This window comes from Lipotes vexillifer, unplaced genomic scaffold (assembly GCF_000442215.2).
Source record: "Lipotes vexillifer unplaced genomic scaffold, Lipotes_vexillifer_v1.1 scaffold533, whole genome shotgun sequence".
Lineage (NCBI taxonomy): Eukaryota > Metazoa > Chordata > Mammalia > Artiodactyla > Lipotidae > Lipotes > Lipotes vexillifer.
This window is the reverse complement of record NW_006773553.1, coordinates 1,172,187-1,194,926: the sequence shown is the minus strand read 5'-3', so window position 1 is coordinate 1,194,926 and position 22,740 is coordinate 1,172,187. Positions and strand designations below refer to the sequence as shown.

Sequence of the window (22,740 nt, the reverse complement as noted above, 5' to 3'; positions counted from 1 at the left end):
CTGTAAAATATTTGATTTGTGCATCAAAGGATACTATCAACAGAGTGAAAAGGAAACCCACGGAATGGGAGAAATATCTGCAAACTATATATTGGATAAGGGATTAATACCCAGAATATATAAAGAAGTCATTAGGGCTTCCCTGGTGGCGCAGTGGTTGAGAGTCCGCCTGCCGATGCAGGAATATATAACAGAAGTCATTAATGGGAATTCCCTGGTGGTCCAGTGGTTAGGACTCTGAGCTTCCACTGCAGGGGGGCACAGATTCAATCCCTGGTCAGGGAACTAAGATTGTGCATGCCACGTGGTGACCGAAAAAAAAAAAAAAAAAAAAAGAAGTCATTAGTCAACAGCAACACAACCTGATTTTTAAAATGGATGAAGGACTTGAGTAGACGTTTCTCCAGAGAAGATATATGGATGGCCAACAGCACATGGAAAGATGTTCCACATCACTACTCATTAGGGAAATGCAAATCAAAACCACAATGAGATGACGCCTCACACCCGTGAGGATGGGGTGTGTATTTGTGTGTCTGTGTGTATTTTATATATACATATGTATACATACATACATACATATATATATATATATATATATATACACATAGAGAGAGAGGGAGAGAGGGAGAGAGGGAGAGAGAGAGGGGGAGAGAACAAGCGTCGGTGAGAACACGGAGAAAGTGGAACCCTTGTGTGCTGTTGCTGGGAATATAAAATGGTGCAGCCAACTATGGAAAACAGTATGCAGGTTCCTCAAAAATTAAAAATAGAACTACCATATGATCTGGCAATTCCACTTCTGAGTACGTATCCAAAAGTGAAAGCAGAGACTTGAAGACGAATTTGTACACCCACGTTCATTATTCGCAATACCCCAAAACTGGGAGTAACCCAAGTGTTTGTTGATGGATGAACGGATAAACAAAAGGTGGTCTATACATATAATGGAATATTATTCAGCCTTAAAAAGGAAGGAAATTCTGACACGTTAAGTGAAACAGGCCAGTCACAAAAGGATAAAACACTGGCAATCCCACTTACACGAGGTCCCTGGAGCCATCAGGTCCATAGAGACGGGAAGCAGAAGGGTGGGTGCCAGGGGCCGAGGGTGGGGAGTTGGTGTTTAATGGGGACTGAGCTCCACTTTGGGAAGATGGAAAAGTTCCAGAGATGATGGAGGTGATGGGCGTACAACACGATGAATGTGCTTAATGCCACTGAACTGTACACTTCAAAGTGGCTAAAATGGTAAACGTATACTGTGAATATTTTACCACAATTTAAAAGAAACCTCAGTATGTATGATAGTATGAAATAATTTACCCGCAAAACCTTCTGAGCACTTTCCTTCCCTCCCACACTTGCTCTGATTCCCACTGGCCTCTACCAGTCCGTGCAAGCCGCTCCCTCAAGGTTAGAAGTGAACTTCACGCGGCTGGACCCCATGGTCAGCCCTGAGCATCACGGACACAGTGGGTCCCTCCTTCTCCTGAAGGCCCTGCCGTCCCGTGGCCCGCAGGACCCCAGCTCCCTGGCTGCCCCCGCCATCCTGCTTCCACCGCGGATCCCTCCTCCCATCCATGAGCACCCCCATCTCATGGTTTTGTTTGTTTGTTTGTTTTTTTGCGGTACGCGGGCCTCTCACTGTTGTGGCCTCTCCCGTTGCGGAGCACAGGCTCTGGACACGCAGGCTCAGCGGCCACGGCTCACGGGCCCAGCCGCTCCGCGGCACGTGGGATCTTCCCGGACCGGGGCACGAACCCGCGTCCCGTGCATTGGCAGGCGGACTCTCAACCACTGCGCCACCAGGGAAGCCCCATCTCATGGTTTTAAACACCCTGTCTAGATGCTGACAGCTCTCCAATCCTCGTCTCCAGTCCAGACCTTCCTCCTCGCGGAGGCCCGGCGCCCACGGCTCCCGGCCCCAGCCGCTCCGCGGCACGTGGGATCTTCCCGGACCGGGGCACGAACCCGCGTCCCGTGCATTGGCAGGCGGACTCTCAACCACTGCGCCACCAGGGAAGCCCCATCTCATGGTTTTAAACACCCTGTCTAGATGCTGACAGCTCTCCAATCCTCGTCTCCAGTCCAGACCTTCCTCCTGAATTTCAGGGCCGCACAGCCACCATCACTTGGAGTCTTAACTTGTACTTTCCTCAGACTTAATGCATCCAAAACTGAGCTCCACACCCTCCCCTCAGACCCCCTCCACCGTCGGCCGCTGCACCTGATGACCCGCTGTCCTGGGCACCAGCCAGCTGGGAGCGGCCACGCGTACCCCCCAGACCCAGCTGCCAGAAACCCACCGCCCGATCCTCACGGGCCCAGGGCGACCATGGGCGGCCCAGTTAGAGCTGGACCAGCCTGTGGCTGCGAGTGCCCATGGCTGGAGGGGCGGAACCCCCCACCTGTGCCACGTGCACTGGAGATGAATGCGCGGTCCAGGTGCATCTTCCCTGGAGCCGCTCTCCATCACGGCTCGGTGCTTTCTTAGATTCTGGATTCGTCGGCTGGGCATCCGCTCACCACAGGGCCAATTACATCAACTAAAGCTTCTGATTTTCTGCATCCCTGCTGCCTCCCCAGAGCCGGCCTGTTTTCAGGGGAGGCAAAGCCTCCCACTCCCCCATGTGATTCTCCCACACAGGCCACCATCCCGGAGCCCACACTGCTGCTATACCTTCTCATGCAACGGTCTAGCCACTACCCCTGGCCTGATCGTCCCAGGGCCAGGCAGCCTCGTGCCCCAGGCCCGCCCAAATCACTCCAACTAGCCGACCCTACACGGTTTGCCCCCCTCCCCAGCCGCCCTTCCCTCAGAAAGCCCAACAAAGACCACGGTTTCTGTTTACCTTCTGCCCAAAACCTGGTGTTCCCCACACAGCCCCACGTGGCAGGTGTGCTCCCTTCTTTTACAAATCTCTCCGTGTCTCCACTCCAACACCTCCATGAATCAAACGTCGGCAGCGAACAAATGAGACAGTGACCCCAACTAACACAGAGGCTGCTGGTTCTTCCAAAAGCCTCGGACCCCCCGGACGGCTCTCGCTGTTACACTCCCCAGGCAGCCTGTCAGCTTCACCCTCCAGCTCGGCAGTGGGCTCCCACTGCTCTCCACCTGCCCCTTCAGTCCCTCCACCTGGGAAGATCCTTTAAAAGCTGCATCGGGTCCCATCCCACCTCTGCCCGCACCCTCCGATGCCTCTCCTCTGAGTAAAGCCAGAGCCCTGATCCCGACAGCGACCGCGACCGACAAGGTCCCACAGGGCCCGAGGCTCCTACACACCCCACGCCGCTGTCCCCTCTGCCTGAAGGGCTCATCCCCACACGTCTGCGTGGCTCGCACCCACCTCCAGGTCTTTGCTCAATGTCACCCGACCGTCTTTTCAACCAGCGCAACCCATAGTGGCCCCCAGCCTGCCGCACCTCTGCCTGCTCTTCCCCTGTAATGCTTGTCCCTCAACATCTAACAGACACGGATTCTTTACTGTGTCATTGCCATGTATCCCCCTGCTGGGACATAGGCCATTCTCGGGGTCCGTCACGTGTGGACGTGTCACAAGCACCCAGGACGGCGGTCAGCGCTCAGCAAGCGCACCTGGGGGAGGTGAGCACTGATGTGGGAGAGGCTACCGCCGTCCCTTCTCTTTATTTCCCGGGCTCTGAGGTTCCAGACGGGGAGGAAGTCTCACTGGCTCCGTCCACACACCAGCCAAGCACCAGGCTGGCATCTCTACCCCGACATCACCCAGCAGGTAAACCCGCTCCGCGGGCCAGCTCACTAGTCTGGAGGCCTCGCCCCTAATCACGCAGATGTCCCCCCGGGTTGGAATCCCCTGCGGGGGCCCAGAAACCTCCACAGCCACAGGGCCAGAAAGCGGGTTGGTTTCTTCTCACAGAACCGTTTTGCTTTAGAAATAGGACAGACTCACTGCTTAAATACCTTTATTATTTTTTAAAAATTATTTGGACATTGATAGCTCTGCAAAACACTTCTCCCGTCCCAAACCCTCAAACCCTTTCCACATGTACTCCCTAAAGAAACAAAATACTCACTTTTTGCCCATTCAAATCTAATTTTTAAAAACATGTAAGATTCAAAATCAAATATTACTTTTCTTTCCCAGAACTCGTTAGTAATTTTAAACCACAATGCACATACTCAATGGCATTTCTTTTTAAAAATTAGCTTATCTGACTATTTATGAGGAAAAAAAAAATCAATTCAAGGCCTTAGAATATAAATTCCCTGTTTCTGAAAGCAAAAGACATTGAAAAGCCCCCTTTGCTCCCCTGGAGTTCATGCCGTGCACATCACCACAGAACCAGCAGGCAGATGGACCGTCTGCTTCACGGGAGACATCGCTTAGTTACTGTGGGACCGCAGCTGAGACGCCGTCGAGTCTGAAAGGATGGGTGGGTGGGAAGGGACGACACCAGCAGCAGTGGCGAGGCTGAGAGTGCGGGGTGGAGGGCATCTGAGCAGAGCAGGAGCTGAGTCCTGAGGATGGGGTGGGGGAGACGGCAGGGAGTGTGCATCTGCCCTCGTTTCTCGACGATGAATACAAGAGTCAACCAAAAACACTGCACACAGAAGCAGAGGCATGTGGGTTTACGAGAAGGCCCAGGAAAGAATAACCTGGGCTGGGGATGGCCGCCCGAGCTCCTTTGGGAGCTAAGTCAGGGCAGGTGGTCTGGGAGTTACTCAGGGGATGTGGAGACCACCCCTTCTGCATCCTCGACAGACAGGTTTGTACGAGAACCAATCTTCATCACAGGGGTGTCCCAAAGAGCTGGCAAAGGGTACCATTTCTTCACCCCCGAACACCGCTGCACTTGACCCCTGGCTCAGCAAGGAAGCCAGCCCACAACAGAGCCCGGCCAGCCCGGGCAGCAGCGCCGCGCAGACACCCTGCCCTGCCCGCTGGAGGACGCGCACGCGGCCCCGACAGGCTCCAGGCGGACCTCACCCGCGGCATTCTGAGTGGCACCTAAACCCTTCCAGGAGCTGGTTACGCCCTGCAGCGCTGGCCCAGGCCTTGTGCCCCCAGCTGGGATTGACCAGAGCCAGCCACTCCACTGCCTTTGGGAGTTTTAAAATCTGGGAAACATTTCTGACTCAGCTCTGGAGACAGACGTGAAGCATCTCTCCACTGCAGCCACCAGGCAACTTTCCAGGGTCCCCAGGCCCTGGCCCTTCCAGGTGCATCCCTGCAGGGAGCTTCAGGACCACACAGCCCAGCGGCCCTGACACCCACGCACCACCTTCCCCAACACTTCTCCTTTAAGGCTTCTCCTGACTCAACCTCAGGAACATACAGTACGTCCGTCAATCAAGGAAAGTCACTTCTCGGGAATAAAGGATTGCCCCACCACGCACCTAGACGGAAGGGCTTTGTGCTTCCTTAACCCACCCGTGGACGTGCACCTTGCGTTTGTTTCGCTCCCGTGGGTTAAAATACTACCTCGTTGCTAAAGCTTTCCCTCCAGTATTCTGAGCAGGTCTTGTAAAGCACCAGCAAATGCCAATCCCCCAAGCCCTGCCCACGTCTGCGGGCTACAGCGGATGCCACGCTATGAGGCTTTCTAAACATTTAAATGACACAACTGCACGCGCATGCGCACAGACACACACACACACACACACACACACACACACACACACACACTTTGGCACGTGAGCCTCGAGCTCTTTGGGAGTGCTCATATGCTCCCACCCCTCCCCCACGCCAACGCTGCTGAGCTGCCTGACGGGACAGGGCGCCACAAAGCACTGCTGTTCTAAGTAGCGAAAGGAGGACGCACAAATGCTAAACCGGCCCCCAAAACGGCTCTCACGTTTAGCGCTGCGACCGACGCAATGCTGCAAAACTTCTGTACCACGTGACCAGTTTCAAGCTGCTGGCTGATTAAATATACATTTACAAATAGATACAGGTATAAAAACTATTAAGTCAACATTTGCTGTTTTCAATGTGAAAACGATAAAATGTAATTCTGAATAATTGTGCATTTGCCATAGGGTCCTTGTTCAAGGGACCATAAAAATAATTTTGTAATAAAAAAACCTTTTTTTTTTTTTTTTTTTTTTTTAAGTTTAGTATTGCCCTCAAGTTCAAAAGTTTGGAGCAAACGTGCTGAGTGAGCAGGACGGGAATCTGTCCCTGCCAGGGATCGGGAAGCCTTAAATCCTGTGACCTGGATGGCAGGCCCGGGGAAGCTGCTGGCCACTGACTAGCTCAGCGTGAGCATCCCAGGGCTGGCAGTGCCCCAACCCCGCCGAGCGATCGGCCGTCTCCCTGCACAGGGCTCCGGGGGCACACGGCTGCTGGGCTCGGCCTTCCCTTGAGCTACCAGAGTAAGCAACCGGGGGCCGGGGGGCCTGGTGGGGACCACTGAGCACCAAGGCCGAGGGGGGCCGGGGCTGGAGGGGGGCGTGGGGGAAGGGATGTGTGTCTCAGTGATACAGAAGTCAGCTGTGCAGGAGGAAAAGTGCATTTACGGTAGCTTAAAAACAGCTTACGACCAGACTGCCACAGACAGGGAAGAGGAACCGAGGCCGCCCTCCACCTGCCCTCGCCGCTCGGCCGCACTCCTCGGATGCCGTGGGTTGACATTCATGCTTTCTGATGCGAGTCTGCTCGTGAAGAAACAGGAACACACGTTCTCCTGGTTCTGGCAGGTACACAGTTTTCTTGGCAAATTTCTTTTTTGCCGAGTTCAGTTTATTTGGTTGCCGTCCGTCACCGGAATTCGTAGATGGGCGCGCTGTGCTCTGGGACATGAGTGAGATTAAGCGACTGATACCTGTGGGGAGGAGGGGCGGGGGCGGGGGCGTCAGGACATCCTGAAAACCAGCACAGGATGTGGAACCTGCCCCCCGGCGCCCGCAGAACCCGCGCCTCGATGAAACGCTAGCTCATCTCACAGTTCGTCAGGGGAACTGAGCTTGGCCTTGTTTCCATTTCTCTGGTTGATCCCCCTGGACCACGCAGAAAACCTGCTGTTTGTAGGCCCTGTTCCAATCCTGAAGCAACGACAGCCTGTCTCAGGAAACGAGAGGCCAAGTCCTCTGGGGGAGGGTGCAGACCAGGCCCTCCAGCCCTCCTCACCACCCTGCTTCCCTCCGAAGCCGTGCGATCTGCAGAGCAGAGATCTGGAGAGCCTGGGGTCGACGACGTCACAGCCACCCCCCCCAACCTTAGCGACTTTATCTTCCTTCTCCCTAGACGCGGCTGTTAGAGCATCCGAGGGCTCTGCGGGGTGTGCGTCCCCGTGACGGGTGCTCCGAGGAGGGAAGCAGATGAAGGATAAATGGGGCGGGACAGTCCCCGCTCGGGGATGCTCAGTGTGTCGGCTCCCCCGACCCCGTCCACAGAAGAGGGAGGAGCAGCACAGAGAAGAGCAGTTTATCTCTTACCCAAAACATCAACAAGAAGGGACGATGGGGGCTTCCCTGGTGGCGCAGCGGTCAAGAAGCTGCCTGCCAGTGCAGGGGACATGGGTTTGAGCCCTGGTCCGGGAAGATCCCACATGCTGCGGAGCAACTAAGCCCGTGCGCCACAACTACTGAGCCTGCGCTCTAGAGCCCGTGAGCCACAACTACTGAGCCCACGTGCCGCGACTACTGAAGCCCACGCGCCTAGAGCCCGTGCTCCGCAACAAGAGAAGCCACCGCCATGAGAAGCACGCGCACTGCAACGAAGAGTAGCCCCTGCTCACCGCAACGAGAGAAAGCCCGTGTGCCGCAAAGAAGACCCAATGTAACCAAAAAAAAAAAAAAAGGAAAAGAAAGGACGATGCATTAGCCATCAGAACCCTAACCCTAGGCCTCTGCACCCAGTGGGATGGCTGTAATCCTAAATGTTGGGAAGGACACGGGGAAACGGGAGAAGCGGAACCTTTGTGCATCACTGGTGGGAACGTGAAAAGGTGCAGCTGCTGTGGGAAACAGTTCCCTGAAAAGTGAAATATAGAATACCCCGTGACCCGGCAATCCCACCCCAGCTCTGTGACCAGAGGAACTGAAAGCAGGGACTCAGGCTCTTGCACACCCACATCCACAGCAGCCAAAAGGTGGGAATGACCCACGTGTCCATCCACCGATGAACAGATAAAGACAAGGTGGTCCATCCACACGATGGGAAATCGCTCAGCAATATAAAGACAGAGAACTGACACCGCAACCCGGGGCCCTTCAAAGCCGATGCTCAGACATGGAGGGCACACGGTACGCGGGCCCATTTGCGTGACACGTCCAGGACAGGCACACCTGTACTTAGAGAGAGCAGGTTAGTGGTTGCCTGGGGCTGGAGGGCAGGGAGGTGGGGTGGCAGCTCAGGGGGATAGGGTTCCCTCTCGTGCCGACGAAAACGTTCTGAAATTGAGTGCAGTGATGGGTGCACAACTCTGTCGACAAGAAAGCCCACTGGACTGTACGCTTTCAATGAGGAGACTGCACAGCAGGTGAACTGTATCTCTTTAAAGCGGGTATTTTTAAAAGGATAGGAAAGGTTTTAAAACCTCATTTGAAAGCTGAACAGGTGTTGACACCCCAACAACGGCTGCTCCCACAGAGGCCGGGGCTGCATGGCGCCCCGGGCACTCGGTTGTTGTTGGGTAGCCCCACGCAGCGTCCCGCAGGAGCCTTCAAAGTGTGCAAAAGTCGCAAGGAAATAATTTCCACATTCAGAGAGGAAATCAGGTATTTCATGATACCGTCTGCCCTTCAGGGATAATGGGGCACTTACAAAAGCTCAAGGAGCCACGAGAAGGCCCGCAAAGGTGGCAAACACCAGCCTTCGGGTGGCAGCGGCCGTCACCGGGGCAGAGGCCCAGGGCAGGGCCGACCACGCCCGCAGGCGCCGGTCACCAGCCGGCACCAGGTGGGAGCGTGAGCACAAAATTAAAAAGGCCGCTGACAGCCAAGTTCCCGCTGTCCACGGTGGCGTCTGACACTTCAGTTACTGATTACACCGTGGAGGAATAAATACAAGACCCGCAAGATTGAGATAAACATAGCTGAAAATATTTGCTGCTTGAAAGCGTTTAGCTGTGAGTTCCTGTACCCAGAACTTCATTTTTTTACCTTGTTTACACTGCCCTGTGGACGGCAGTGAGCCCCTCAAGAAATGAGGCCTCGGCGGCCGGTCCTTACCATTCTGAGCTCCTGTGGTAATAGTAGCCCTCTATGGAGGCCGCCGACTTCTGGAAGCAGATGTAGTAAAAGCCGGCAAAGGAAGCACCGCTGATGTCCTTGATCGTGTGGTCCGGGACCAGGAACTGCTCCTGCGCGTGGATGGGGATGGAGGGTCAGCGCCGGGGTCTCTGGCCCCCCAGGCCTCCCTGCCTCCCTGCCTCCCTGCAGGTGGCTTGCTAGGCAACTGTGAACCCCCGAGCCACTCACATGTTCAACATACGAACATGGCCACCACGTGTCGAGGTCACCGGGGTCAGAGCCGAGAGCGGGCGCCGTGGTGCCCACGCCTCGAGAGTGCGTCACAACCTTCCCACCCCTGAGCCGCGGACTCACGCTTCTGCTGCGCCCCAGGAACCGTCGCTAGGCTCCCGGTCACCTTGAGAGCCGAGGGTCACTTCTATGGCCCGGGCCTCACCCCGAGGGCAGGTGGAGCTCGCTCGCCCTGGGGACCGCCCCCATCAGCAGCGGTCAGAACGGTGCTGCCCTCCTGAGACCCCGGGCAGAGCCAGCCCCCTGGGGGGCGAGGTCAGGGCCCGCGGGAGGCCTAGACGGCCCACGGGGGAGTCTCCCTGTGTGAGAAACTCTTGGAGACCAAGCAACTCTCCTTCCCTTTCCCCAGTCTCTGAAATTGTAGTTTTTCAAATTAATTTTAAAGTAGAGCCTCACCCGACACTTCCTTTAGTGGGTTGCTTAGTTGGCTGGCTGCGAGGCGGGACTCAGGTTTTCCCCCGGCACCTGCCTGTCTGCTGCCAGTGCCAAGCCCCTGCCCCAATTCTCACCATAGAAACACAGACCGGGAATGAGGGTGCTACAGGATTCATCTGTAGGAAAGCTGGCGAGATTTCACCATAAAGCGGCTTTTTCCTACAGCTTGGGGGTGAGGGATTGGAGGTGGGTGTAGGTTCTCGAAGTGATTTCACACACTCGCCTGCTGAATTCAGTACCCTGTGGCTCTAACCCAGGAAATACCACAGGGGGAACCAGAGCCAACCCAGTGAGCCCGGCCCAACGGGTTCTCAAGGGCTGGGGGAAAACCCAAATTCTGTCCCCAGCCCCGTGTTTCCTGAGCTGGAGGGACCCGGGGTGCCGTGACGGCCCACAGCCCAGGCCAGGTCACTTAGGGGCTGAGACGATGGGGGTCTCCCGAGTACACAGGACACTTGGGATGACCCAGCCTGCAGGGTCGCCGGGCGTGGAGGGTGCCGCCCCAGGCTTGGGTCCCGCCCGGAGCTCTGCCTGCTCCACGCGGAGAGTGAGAATGAGCCTGAGGGGCCTAGGACCCGGGGGCCACACCACAGGCCGGCACAGCCGGGCAGCCTTACCTTCCACCTCATGAAGACAAAGTCCCCACTCTTCAGCTCTTCGTAATCAAAGTCGTCTGAATTAAACGATTTTGCATACTGATAAAAAGCCAGAAACTTGCCCTGAAAGCCAAAAGCAGAGTATGAGAATGAGGGACAGAGCGGGTGGCGGGTGTGCTGGGCCGGTGCAGTGGTCCCTCTAGGGCGAGGCGGCAGCTGGCGGGCAGGGAGCGTCTGGTCACCCCACGCACTGGGGCCTGGACCCCGGGGCAGACGCCCGGACCCTACGCCTGCCTAGCTAACGCGCCCAGGAAAGGCCGCCGAACGGGGATGGATGCAACCCCGGGCCTTCTCTCACACCTCACCCCAGACAGACGCAGCCGGACGATCAGGGACAGGGTCTCCGTACATCAACCGACGGGGGCAAAGACTGAGGCTGAACCAGCCTGTAGTGCCGGGGTTGGGGGGGTTGGGGGTCCCCTGACCACACAGTGGCCTGGCGGCTTGGGGCCAGCTAGTTGAGACCAGAAACAAGTAACACTTGGTTACGGCAACAAAGCTGTACCTTATGATCATGTTTTTGTTAAAAAAAAAAAAAAGTACATTTACTCAAAAGAGATTTAGGAAAAGGTTAACTCCTGCTTTAGCTTTAGGTGTTTGCCATTATACATGTTTTGCTTCTGTTTCTTCCAAATATTTAAAAATAAGCATGTATTAATTCTATAAAAAGAACTCCTGAATAAAAAATTAAGACAGAGAGGTATTAAGTCATAGAATCTGTCACACAGATATTTTTATTCTAAGTAGATTACGTGTGAGGAATCTTTATCATGATAATGATAATCACCATAATCTTTTATCCCTTTATCATAATACCCACTTCAAATCTCATTCAGGAAAACTCGAGAGTCAACTACAGTGTCCTGACCGCAGTGTGTAGTAGACATCATGGCTCCCCAACAGACAGAGGGGCACTCAGAGCCCCTGGGGCCCACGTGGGAGTGTGGGAATCCCACGTGGGGAGAGGGCATCGGGAAACCCTGAGTCCCGCGAAGGCAGCCAGCGCTCCTGGAGGGAAACCGTCCACACGCCTGACCTCGCACGCCCAGCAGGCCGGGGCCCAGGGTGGCCTTCCCGACCCCTCTTTCACTCAAAATAGTTCAACCCAGCCTAGGAAGGCTGGAGTCCAGGTGTCTCCAGCTCTAACGAAAGGCAACAGGAAGTTCGAGCTGCTCTCCACGTTCTTCACCTGCAGCCAACCAGCCTCAAACTGAGTTTTCATTGGGCCTCAAAGACCTTGCTTTTCGCGGGACCAATTTGAAATGGAAAACAAAGCTGGAAGGAAGACAGGCCCTGTGCTCACTGGGCTGTGCAGGAGAGGTGCTGGGCGGGGTGCTGGGCGGGGAGAGCCAGCCAGGGCGGGGCCTGACGGCTCCCAGGGGTGCTCCCTGACAGCGGCACCTTCCAGGCTCCCCAACTTCCAGATGCTCGGCCCCGTTCTTACTCTATTAAAAACACAGGTGGCCATCTATCTCAGTGTCTGCTTGCTACATTTAAAAGCTCAAGTTTAAATTCAATCGAAACTCAGCATTTGATAGATGTTTCTTTCCTAACTCAAGTATGAGAAAGCAGCTCACCTACAAGGACGCTGACTCAGAGTGTCTGCAGGAGGGGCCCCCCCCAGGAGACCGTGGGCCTGGAAGCAGGAGAGCGCGTACACAGCCAGGAGTGGTGGCAGGGACAGTGAGTTGCTCTGGAATCTCCACTACTGACACCTCATCCTGGGTGCTTTAGGGGTGAGCGCACTGGACTTCCTCGGTGTGAAACCAAAGTTCACCCTCGCCACAGCCAGCTAAGCCAAAAGGCTCTAACGACCGGCTGAGAAATGGGTTTTCAAAGACACAAGACTCGCGTGGCCCTGGCGAAAAGGCTCGAGGAGGAGCTCTGAGCTGTCTTGAGGAGCTCACAGCTGCGAGCACACACCCGTGCCTGACAGGTGCGGGCATTTCCAGGGGCGGAGCGGCCCTGAGGTCCTGCTCGTGATGGGGAACCGTGCCTCCGCCCCGGCCCACCCTAAAGGCAGAGGCCGTTCGCAGGCTTCCGCAGAGCAGAGGCGGCAAGAAAGGAACAGTGGCTGGAGAGGGATGGTCCCATGAGCCCCCGGGGGCCCAGAGCAGAGGGGCACTCACCCAGTGCTTGCGGTCAACATCCTCATCTGCATCCCACTTTCGGGTTAAGAAAGGGTGCTTTTTGCTGATTATTTCTCCTTCAAAGAAGGTCGTGAGGGTTGGATACTCCTATGGTAAGAACCCAAATGTCAAACACGACGTCAAACAGCAGTTGTAACCTTTCACAAAGGAAAAAACCAACCTTGCTGTAATTTCTCCCCGAAACTTTGCAGAAATGACCACCACACTGCTGAGCAACCACCCAGACCAGCGACGCCCGCGGCCGTGGAGGGAGCCTGAAGTGAAGGGACTGGGGGGAGGGGGTCTGTTGGATTCCGGGGCCTTTGCCAGAAGCAGAGAACCCTTCTTTGGCGCACTTGTTAAGTGTTGATGGCTCAGAAAAGATATCTGGACAGGTTATTTCTGAATACAAAGCAGATGGTAACTTGATAGGTTTTACTTTCCAAGGCGAATACCCAGAGAGGCTCCGAAATCAGGCTCCATCTCCCTCGTGCCACGGCTCAGCCACTGCTTCTCAAACTGGCTCAGCCTGTCCCTTTTACACCAACTTTTCAGGTTTGGGGACAGGGGGAGATTGGTAGAATACCTTCACGTATTAGGCATTCGTATAATTCTATCGCATGAGCTAAGACAGCTTATACGATGGGAAACATTGATAAATCACATCGGCCCTGGGAAGTCACAACCGCTGGAAAAACAAATAAGCCGTCATCCTGATGGGGTGCTTGGAATACTCCGGGCAGTCTTGCCACTTGCTCCTCTGATAGTAAGGAAGCATTAAAGATTTTGAAAAAATTAATGAAAGAACAAGTCAACATTGTAAACAAGTGTACCGTTTCTCTGCATTTCTAGAAACCAGCCAACCCACCTGCCAGGTGGCCCCTCGGCACCACCCACCCGCCCGGGTACCTCCCGAAGGTGCGGTGATGACCGGCCGCCTGGCACAGCAAAGGTCACCGCCCTAAAATCCTGGGACCATAGAGGTCCCGCTTTCTTCTTCTCACCCCATGTAAGCCCCTCTCAATCGGCATCAAACTTAACCACCCGTTTAAAATAAATCCGTTCCCATGGCTTTGCCACTTCCCCCGGCTCACCCGCCACGTGGACCGGGGCTTCCAGAAAGGCCGTGGCTGCTTTACCACACACATCCAGGCAGCCTGTCCTCGGAGCAGTGAGCTCGAAACACTAGAGGTTTGCCACCCCCCCTGAAACCGCAGCCCTCACCCCAACACTGGTGCTGGGTTCCTCAAACAGATGTTTATAGATACAGAGTGAAGAGATTGAAGAGGAGATAAGTTCCTAAGTGGAAACCTGATTTTTTTTTTTTTTTTTGCGGTACGCAGGCCTCTCACTGCTGTGGCCTCTCCCATTGCGGAGCACAGGCTCCGGATGCGCAGGCTCAGCGGCCATGGCTCACGGGCCCAGCCGCTCCACGGCATGTGGGATCCTCCCGGACCGGGGCACGAACCCGTGTCCCCTGCACCGGCAGGCGGACTCTCAACCACTGCACCACCAGGGAAGCCCGGAAACCTGATTTTTAAAGGTATAAACCAAACTATACTCATCCGTTTTAGGAAGGACGGCTAAGGGAAAAAGTTCTGTGTAAGCTGACAGTGGACTTGAGGCGTTAAATAAAAAGCTATAGACAGTATATTGACTTCCTGAGTTTTATCAAGACTTCCCTAACATAGAAGGATAAATGATCAAGTCCTCCTATTATAACACAAAGAACATACTTATGTTCAAGTCACGAGTTTTCCTAATAAGTGATTCTGCGCCGACTTCTCTCTCAAATGTTTCAGGCAATCTACCAGGGTGACCACAAGGTACCCACAAACTTCCAAAATTAAATAAAATAAACACCTAGTGAATGAGAGTCATGTGCACAGAAAGAACCAAAAAGACAAAGCCTCTCACAGGGCAGGCGAAGACATTCAAGCCCTGACTACAGCTGGCGGGGGAGTCACAAAGGGGGCGAGGGGTGGCCAGCACCGCCGGGGCGGGGCTCCCTGTGCCGGGTCCCACTCCCCTCACTGACTCCAGGCTCACCTGCCTGGAGGTGGCTCCAGCTTTCCGTGAAGACCTGCCTCCTGGGGGGGGTCAATGTTTGACTGGCCAGTAAGTCAGCAAGAACTTCTGAAACCAGCAGTAAACGAGCACCTGTGGCTCTGGATAGTGTGACCAGCTCCCTGGTTCAGCCTCGGGAGCGTCCAAAACTGTCTGGAGAGTGCGTGGCAGGCCTGACCGTGACACCCCCAGGCTGGGCTCCCAGGCCGGGTGCCAGCCGCCTCCGCCGGGCCTCCCCAGGGACGCCCCTCTCCCTGTGGGTGGCTGGCTCGGGACTGCAAAGAGAATGTTATTTGACACCCATTCTCACAATTTTGGGATTTAATTTCCACCAGGCACACAAACTTCAAAAACTGTATTTATTTGTGAATGTAAGGCCGATAAGAGGCAATTTATCTCCAACGTAACAGTGAATGTTCCCTATTTCCGTACAGACGAGGAAGACCGTGACTATGACCCAAACGGTTCAGTTACATTAAAGTAAATCACATATTTGATTTTTCAACAACTATAAATGGAAAAGCAAACCAAAATGGTTAACTGTGTTTTTTTTTTTTTTTTCCTTGCGTTATGCGGGCCTCTCACTGTTGTGGCCTCTCCCATTTGCGGAGCACAGGCTCCGGACGCGCAGGCTCAGTGGCCATGGCTCACGGGCCCAGCCGCTCCGCGGCATGTGGGATCTTCCCGAAACGGGGCACGAACAGTTAATGTTTCCAAAATATTGACAATAATGTCTGACACAGTAAGTCCTTTATAAATATAAAATAATTCTCTTTCATTTCATTTCTATTACCAATCTTATATTCTAGCCCTTATGAACGCGGCCGCGGGGCCGGGGGGCCCGGGCCCCAGCCGCTCTGCGGCATGTGGGATCTTCCCGGACCGGGGCCCGAACCTGCGTCTCCTGCATCGGCAGGCGGACTCTCAAGCACTGCGCCACCAGGGAAGCCCTTAACTGTGTTTTTTAACAGGTGTAAAACCATTCAGAGAATCGTCACCCTTTTCTGCATTTTACCAGTTATCCACAGTGGCCATGTACTAGATTTGTAACTTAAAAAACTGTTAGACAGTTGTACAATGATGTGACTATACTGAAAGCCAACAGATTGTACACTATTTTTTTTTTTGGCCGCGTGTTGCAGGATATTAGCTCCCCAACCAGGGATGGAACCCGTGCCCACTGCAGTGGAAGCACGGAGCCCTAACCACTCGATTGCCAGGGAGGTCCTAGATTGCACATTGTCAATGGGTGAATGTACGCTACGTGAATTATATCTCAGTAAAGGGACTAAAAAAAGTTATTAAAAAAGATGAATTCACAGACTCCTGACGCTCGGGCAGGACGAAAGGCCTCAGGAAACACAGCCCTCCTCTAGTAAAAGGTGGCTTCAGGTGGGAAGGGCCGGGCCCAGGGAAGGGCCAAGCCAGCACCCCATCCCCTCAGAGGAGCCTGGCTGTAGGTGGCTCGGGGGTGCTTCCTTTCATTAGTGCCACCTGCTCCCGGTGGGACGTCCACAGCATTTCCATACACAGTTTGTGGATTTTTAATCCTACTTAACCATCTCCACAAAGCTTCCTGCAACCATTTGGAACTGGTGTCCACATCCCACGTTACAGATTTTGCTGGTTCCCTTATGGATTTAAATGTCTATGTTCTGCGCTCAACAAATGTGTTTGGCCACCTAAGAGTTGAGCATATTCTGTTTCCTGTGTGTCTTGCTTTTTTTTTTTTTTTTTTTTTGTTGGCGGTACGTGGGCCTCTCACTGTTGTGGCCTCTCACGTTGCGGAGCACAGGCTCCGGACGTGCAGGCTCAGCGGCCATGGCTCACAGGCCCAGCCGCTCCGCGGCACGTGGGATCCTCCCGGACCGGGGCACGAACCCGCGTCCCCTGCATCGGCAGGCGGAATTTCAACCACTGCGCCGCCAGGGAAGCCCGCGGGGGCTACTCTTTGTTGCGGTGCGCGGGCTTCTCATGGCGGTGGCTTCTCTTGTTGCGGAGCGTGGGCTCTAGGCGCACGGGCTTCGGTAGTTGTGGCTCATGGGCTCAGTAGCTGTGGCTCGCGGGCTCTAGAGCGCATGCTCAGTAGTTGTGGCGCACAGGCTTAGTTGCTCCGCGGCATGTGGGATCTTCCCGGACCGGGGCACGAACCCGCGTCCCCTGCATGGGTAGGCGGCCTCCCAGCCACTGCGCCACCAGGGAAGCCCTGCCTGTGGGTCTTCTACTAGCACAAACCCATGGGTGAGAACCCTTCCTTTTGCTGTCATTTTCTACCCCGACTTGATTGGATGTTTTCTAGAGGAGGGAAGAGATACCTTTTTGTCTCAACAACAAATTTCACAGGAGATTCCCAGACTCCCGGTGGGGAAGTAGGAGAACAGGAGGAACGGGGGCGACGCAAACAAGTGTTTCCAGACCGAGGAGGACCAGCCTTGTCAGGTCCCTTGGAGCCTCCACTCACTGACCCTGCATCTTCCCCGGGAGACAAAGCAGGCGCCTGGAGCTCTCACCTCGCAGATGAGGAAACTAGAATGGACAGAGGTGACAGTCGTGGGGCCAGAAGAGGCGGCGCAAGGATGCCCGCCAGTGCCACCCAACGCCGCGGACCCCAACCCTCGGCCAGGCGGTGCCAGGCCCTCCTGTTGCCCGCTCACCAGCGGGAAAAGAAAGCACACTCTCTTGCCTCCGATATTCCCAGGAGTTCTGAGGTTTAAGGTGGTTCAAAGAAAGGAAAACACCTACGTTTTCGAACTGCGAAGACCTCAGTCCTCGGAGGAATGATGCTCACCCAGAGGCTGAAACTGACCCATGACGGTGGCAGCTATGTTCTTACTATGTTTGTTTTCCTCAAAAAGGATTAAAGGGGCTTCCCTGGTGGCGCAGTGGTTGAGAGTCTGCCTGCCAATGCAGGGAACACGGGTTTGAGCCCTGGTCTGGGAGGATCCCACATGCCGCGGAGCAACTGGGCCTGTGAGCCACAACTACTGAGCCTGCGCGTCTGGAGCCTGTGCTCCGCAACAAGAGAGGCCGCGACAGTGAGAGGCCCGCGCACTGCGATGAAGGGTGGCCCCCGGGCTTCCCTGGTGGCACAGTGGTTGGGAGTCCGCCTGCCAATGCAGGGGGCGCGGGTTCGTGCCCCGGTCTGGGAGGATCCCACGTGCCGTGGAGCGGCTGGGCCCGTGGGCCATGGCCGCTGATCCTAAGCGTCCGGAGCCTGTGCTCTGCAACGGGAGGGGCCACAGCAGTGAGAGGCCCGCGTACCGCAAAAAAACACAAAACAAACAAACAATAAAAACAAACAGTGGCCCCCGCTTGCCACAACTAGAGAAAGCCCTCGCACAGAAATGAAGACCCAACACAGCAAAAATAAATTAATTAATTAATAAACTCCTACCCCCAACATCTTCTTTAAAAAAAAAAAAAAAAGGATTAAAGTAAAATCAGTAGCGTTGGGCACATGGTGACCTGTTTATAAACGTCAACGATCTGTGAGTCTGCATGCTTTCCAACAGTCCAAACTGCCTGCTCTACGCTCCCCCTGCAAGAACCACACTTAGAAATGGGGCTCCTGAATCAGGCCTGAGGAGTCGAGGTTGCTGGCCCTTCAGGACCGAGGCCCCCTCTGGCTCCTGCCCGTGGGAGGGGCGCTTACCTCAGTAAGGCCTTTGATCTTCAGATACCCACAGAGGTACGAGTTCCCCGTGTCCACGTGCTGAAAAGACACACACAGCCTCGTTACCAATGGAGGGTCCAGCGGGAGACAGCAGGATCACGTCCGGCAGGCAGAGGCCCCTTCGAGGCCAGGGCGGCAGGCGGGTGGGGGGCGAGGGAGCCTGGAGGCCGGCTCGCCCAGTGCAGCCCGGGGCTCACAGGTCCTGTGGCACGCTGAGTGTTCAACATTGAGTGAGGCCTCATTTAAGAAACTAGGAACATTTTGTGGCATTTACCAGATCTGGGGACCCAGCTACTTCCAATACACCATGAGTCAAAACGCCAAGGCAGTGCTTAAAAGCTGCAGTGAACTCAGGCAGCCAGACGAGGTCAGCACCAAAGCAAGCGGGCTTCAACGAAGCTGGGGCGGTCCCACCATCTGGTGTTGGGGACAACCGTCTCCACCCGAAAACCACCACAGCCCTGCAAACGTCCTCACCTGCTGACCTGGGCATCGGACAGAATCGAGCAGCTGATCCGAACTCACAGGGGTCAGTAAAGAAGTTGTGTTAAAGGACACACAGCTCTAACCCAGGGCCTTAAGTTTCAAGGATGCAATTCTCACTGAATTTCAATATAGTTTGGGGTTTCATAGCTGCCAGTAAGGGTATCAGGTGGCAAGGATACTTGCTAATAAGATTAAAAACTGCACTGTAAATTGGCTAACATTTTGCATGGATTATCACCTGCTCAAGAATCAGAATTTCATTCTGGCCTCCATCCAAGCATGTGTCTCTCCCTTTCTGCCCAAATTGATCTTGACGAACTCAAACCCACCACGGCACAGAGAGCTTCAACCGAACAACGGGCTGGCATCTCAACGAGAAAGATAACAAGGCAAATGCTCAGCAAGAAGGTCTTGCAGCACAGCTGTGTCCAACAGCTGCTCTTTTTAATATTCCTTCCACAGTGACCTGGCCTTCACTTCACTCTTAGCTTCTTGGATGGCAGAGGAGAAAGAGAGCAATCACAGTAACAAAACAACAACAACAAAAAGAGCAGTCAGAATCTTACAAACGTTTGAGGAACTCTTTAAACTGGAATTTCCAAAAAAAAAAGGCACTCCAGAAGCACATGAAAAGAGGCCCAACATTGTCAGTTGTCCCAGAAGTTCAAATCAAAACCACAATGAGATACCACCTCACACCCACTAGGATGGCTGCAATCAAAAAGAGGGACAATAACAAGTGTTGATGAGGACATGGATAAATTGGAGCCTCAGACGCTGCCGGTGGGAATGCAAAATGATGCAGCCACCTTGGAAATCAGTCTGGCAGTTCCTCAAATGTTAAACAAATCATTACCATATGACCCAGTATTCCACTGGTAGGGAGACATCAGGAGAAAGGAAGACGTATGTCCACATAAGAACTTGTACGTGAATGCTCACAGCAGTGTGTTCATAACAGCCCCAGAGTGGAAAAAATCCAAATACCCATGGACGGATCAATGGATAAACAAAATGCTGTAGATCCACACAGGGGACTATTAGGCAACAACAAAAAGTCAGGAAGCACTGACACCTGCTAGGATGTGGGTAAACCTTGAAACACTGTGCTCAATGGAAGAAGCTAGACACGAAAGGTCACATTATTGTATGACTCCATTTACACGAAAAGTCCAGAATAAGCAAATCTTAGGTGAAAAAGAAAAAGGGTTGCCTAGGGTTGGAGGGCCGTGACAGCTAAGGGTTCTTTTGGGGATGATGAAAACGTTCTAAAATTAAATTGCAGTGACTGTTACATTAATGCAGTGACTACATTAAAAAACTACTGAATTGTACACCTTAAACGTGCGAATTGTGCTAATAGGTGGATCGTATCTCAGTAAAGCTGTTACGAAAAACAGAAAGAAAACAGGAAATCAATGAAGTTACAAAAAGCATAAGTATTCTAAGAAGGCTGAGCCCAAGAACCCAGTGCTGGCTGAAAAACCAGATGATGGAGCTATTCACACGCCACTGTCTCCACGACGGACAAGCCGCTCACCAGTCCGGATACAGGGCAGCATTCCTGGGTGAGACCGCTGCCCCCACCATCAGACGGCCCACTCCAAGGGGCCTCCAGCCACCGGCCAGGTCCTCCACTCGGGCCACCCTGGGACCTACCAGTCGTGCACCAACTCAATCCCCACTCCCAGTGGTTCACAAGGAAGTTGGCACCTGACAGGAATTCAGAAACAACACACTAAGGAAAGGAAGGGGAGCTGCTGCAGTAACCAAGGCGAACTTCTCTTCTGACACTTGGCTACCCTGCCACTTGTCCCCGACCCCATCCTAAACCATCAAACTCAACAAGGGGCACAAGTTCAAGATCATTGAAAACACAATCCTCACCAGGGATCTCACTTCTAGAATTTTATGATTAGCTGCAAGAAGTAAAAAGGCCTGTAACTTCCTACTAAACTCTCACATTTGAAGCAAAAGAGAAGGGGGATTACCACATTAGGCACCTCATCATGAAGACTGAAATAACTCAGCCACGGTACTTTTTTTTTTTTGGCCGCACCTTGCACCTTGCACCTTGCCGGATCTCAGTTCCCTGACCAGGGACTGCACCTGGGCCATGACAGTGAAAGCACTGAATCCTAACCACTGGACCGCGAGGGAACTCCTATTTTTTTCAATTACAATAAATACTGTGGCTCATGATAGATATTTAAGTTTATAGACCAAAGACACAACACGGAAATGGAGTTCTCCCAATCAAAAGAAATTATCTATTCCCACAAAGCAGTAAGAAAAAAAGAGACTGATGAACGCTCTGCAGCGAGTGGAAAGAAAACGCATCCACAACTGTTTTTTGGGTGGGAGAACTACTTGCTCAGAAAAGAGGCTGTTTAAGATTTAAAATTATTAAAGGGCAAAGGGCAAGCATAAGGAAAAGACACTTGCTACGTTCTGTCCTCACACAAGACCTCAAAGCTGCTGGAAAGCCTTTCAAGAGAACAGATGTTTGGGGGGGCTTTTGGGAACAGCCTAGGAGGTGAGATATCAGACTAAGGACAAAGGGGCAAAGGGAGGAGGAGGTGGGTCCTGATGCAGGTCTGGGCAGCTAGAGAGAAGGAACAGTTTTTTAGGAGGGAGAGAAAAAGGAGCGTCAACCACTGCCAATCTCCTTGGGCTGGGAAGAAATGTCAAGTGTGCTCCCATTTCCACGAGAGGGGTGAGGTGCAGGAAAGGGCCGGGATGGGTAAAGCTGCAGTTCCAAAGCCATTAGCGGCTGGCAGTAGGTTCTCAGAAATCCAGGTCAAATGGGGGGAGGTGGGTGGACATGGGAAGGAAATACCGTGAGAAATAAAGCGAGTGAGTTACATTTCCCAGTACGTGGGTATCAGAGACTGGGAGGAAGCCCTGGCCGTGTCGATCAAAGTTAAGAACACGAAAGAGGGTCCCCTGGAGCCAGGAAGGAGAACAGAGGTGTAGGACAGGGAGATCGGGGCAGACAGGCCAGGGAGACCGGGAGTAGCCTGGAAGTGGCCAGAGGGCAGGGGTAGGGAGTACGAGAAGCCTGGGCCAGGAAGAGACTAGGGGTTAGGGGGCTAAGAGGCCAGCTTCTTAACAGACGATGAGGAGCCCACCCAGGATGAAGGCCCGGCCTGGGGGGTGGGGCAGGAATCAGGGTAGGCTGGGGGCTCTCAAGCTCAGGGGCTAATGGAGGGAGGGGGCTGAGGAAGGCCCCCAAGGAGGAAACCCCAGGAGAAGGAGGCGGGCCCCAGAGCCTGGGCTTCCTGGGACCGAGGAAAACGTAGGGGGCAGCAGGCACGTCTCAGGCCTGGGAGGATCCCAAGTCAGGGGGAACCACTGGAGAGCTCTTCGGGGGTCCGAGAAGGGCTAGAAGGAGGGCTGGTCCTGGGGCGACAGGCCACGGGGAGGCAGGGCCGGGTCTGAGGCCGCCTGTCCCCGGCTCTGGCCCGCAGAGCTGTGGTGCACCGGAGTCTCCCGGCAGGCCCGGGCAGGAGACCCGTCCGCGGCCGCGGGATCGAGGGGGCGGCGGCGCGGCCCGTCCAGTGGGCGCCGCGAGAGGCCCGGCAGCCGGCTCACCTGCAGCACCACCTCCACGTCGTACGAGTTACCCTTGCTCTTATGGTGGCCGCGGAACTTAGAGCCGCTGTAGAGCAGGCTGGTGGCCACGCCGGGCTGCTGCGTGTTGATGGGCGGCGGCGGGATGAGCGAGGCGGCGGAGGCGGCCGAGGCACCGGCCGGCGGGGGACACTCGGTGCGGACCGGCATCGCGGGGTCCCCCGGAGCCAGGGCTGGGGGAGGGGGAGG

The 22,740-nt window shown here is 54.4% G+C and overlaps 1 protein-coding gene across 1 annotated transcript; it reads right to left on the bottom strand.

Annotated features, from left to right (window-relative positions):
• Positions 1-5,968: 5,968 nt before the first annotated feature.
• Positions 5,969-22,734, bottom strand: GID4 (GID complex subunit 4 homolog). Its single transcript, XM_007448383.1, has 6 exons — positions 22,513-22,734; positions 18,412-18,471; positions 12,693-12,800; positions 10,525-10,626; positions 9,161-9,291; positions 5,969-6,810 (listed from the first exon to the last, which is right to left on the bottom strand). Exons 1-6 carry the CDS (start codon positions 22,699-22,701, stop codon positions 6,747-6,749), a joined length of 654 nt encoding a protein of 217 aa, XP_007448445.1. The 5' UTR covers positions 22,702-22,734; the 3' UTR covers positions 5,969-6,746.
• Between the last annotated feature and the right edge of the window lie 6 nt (positions 22,735-22,740).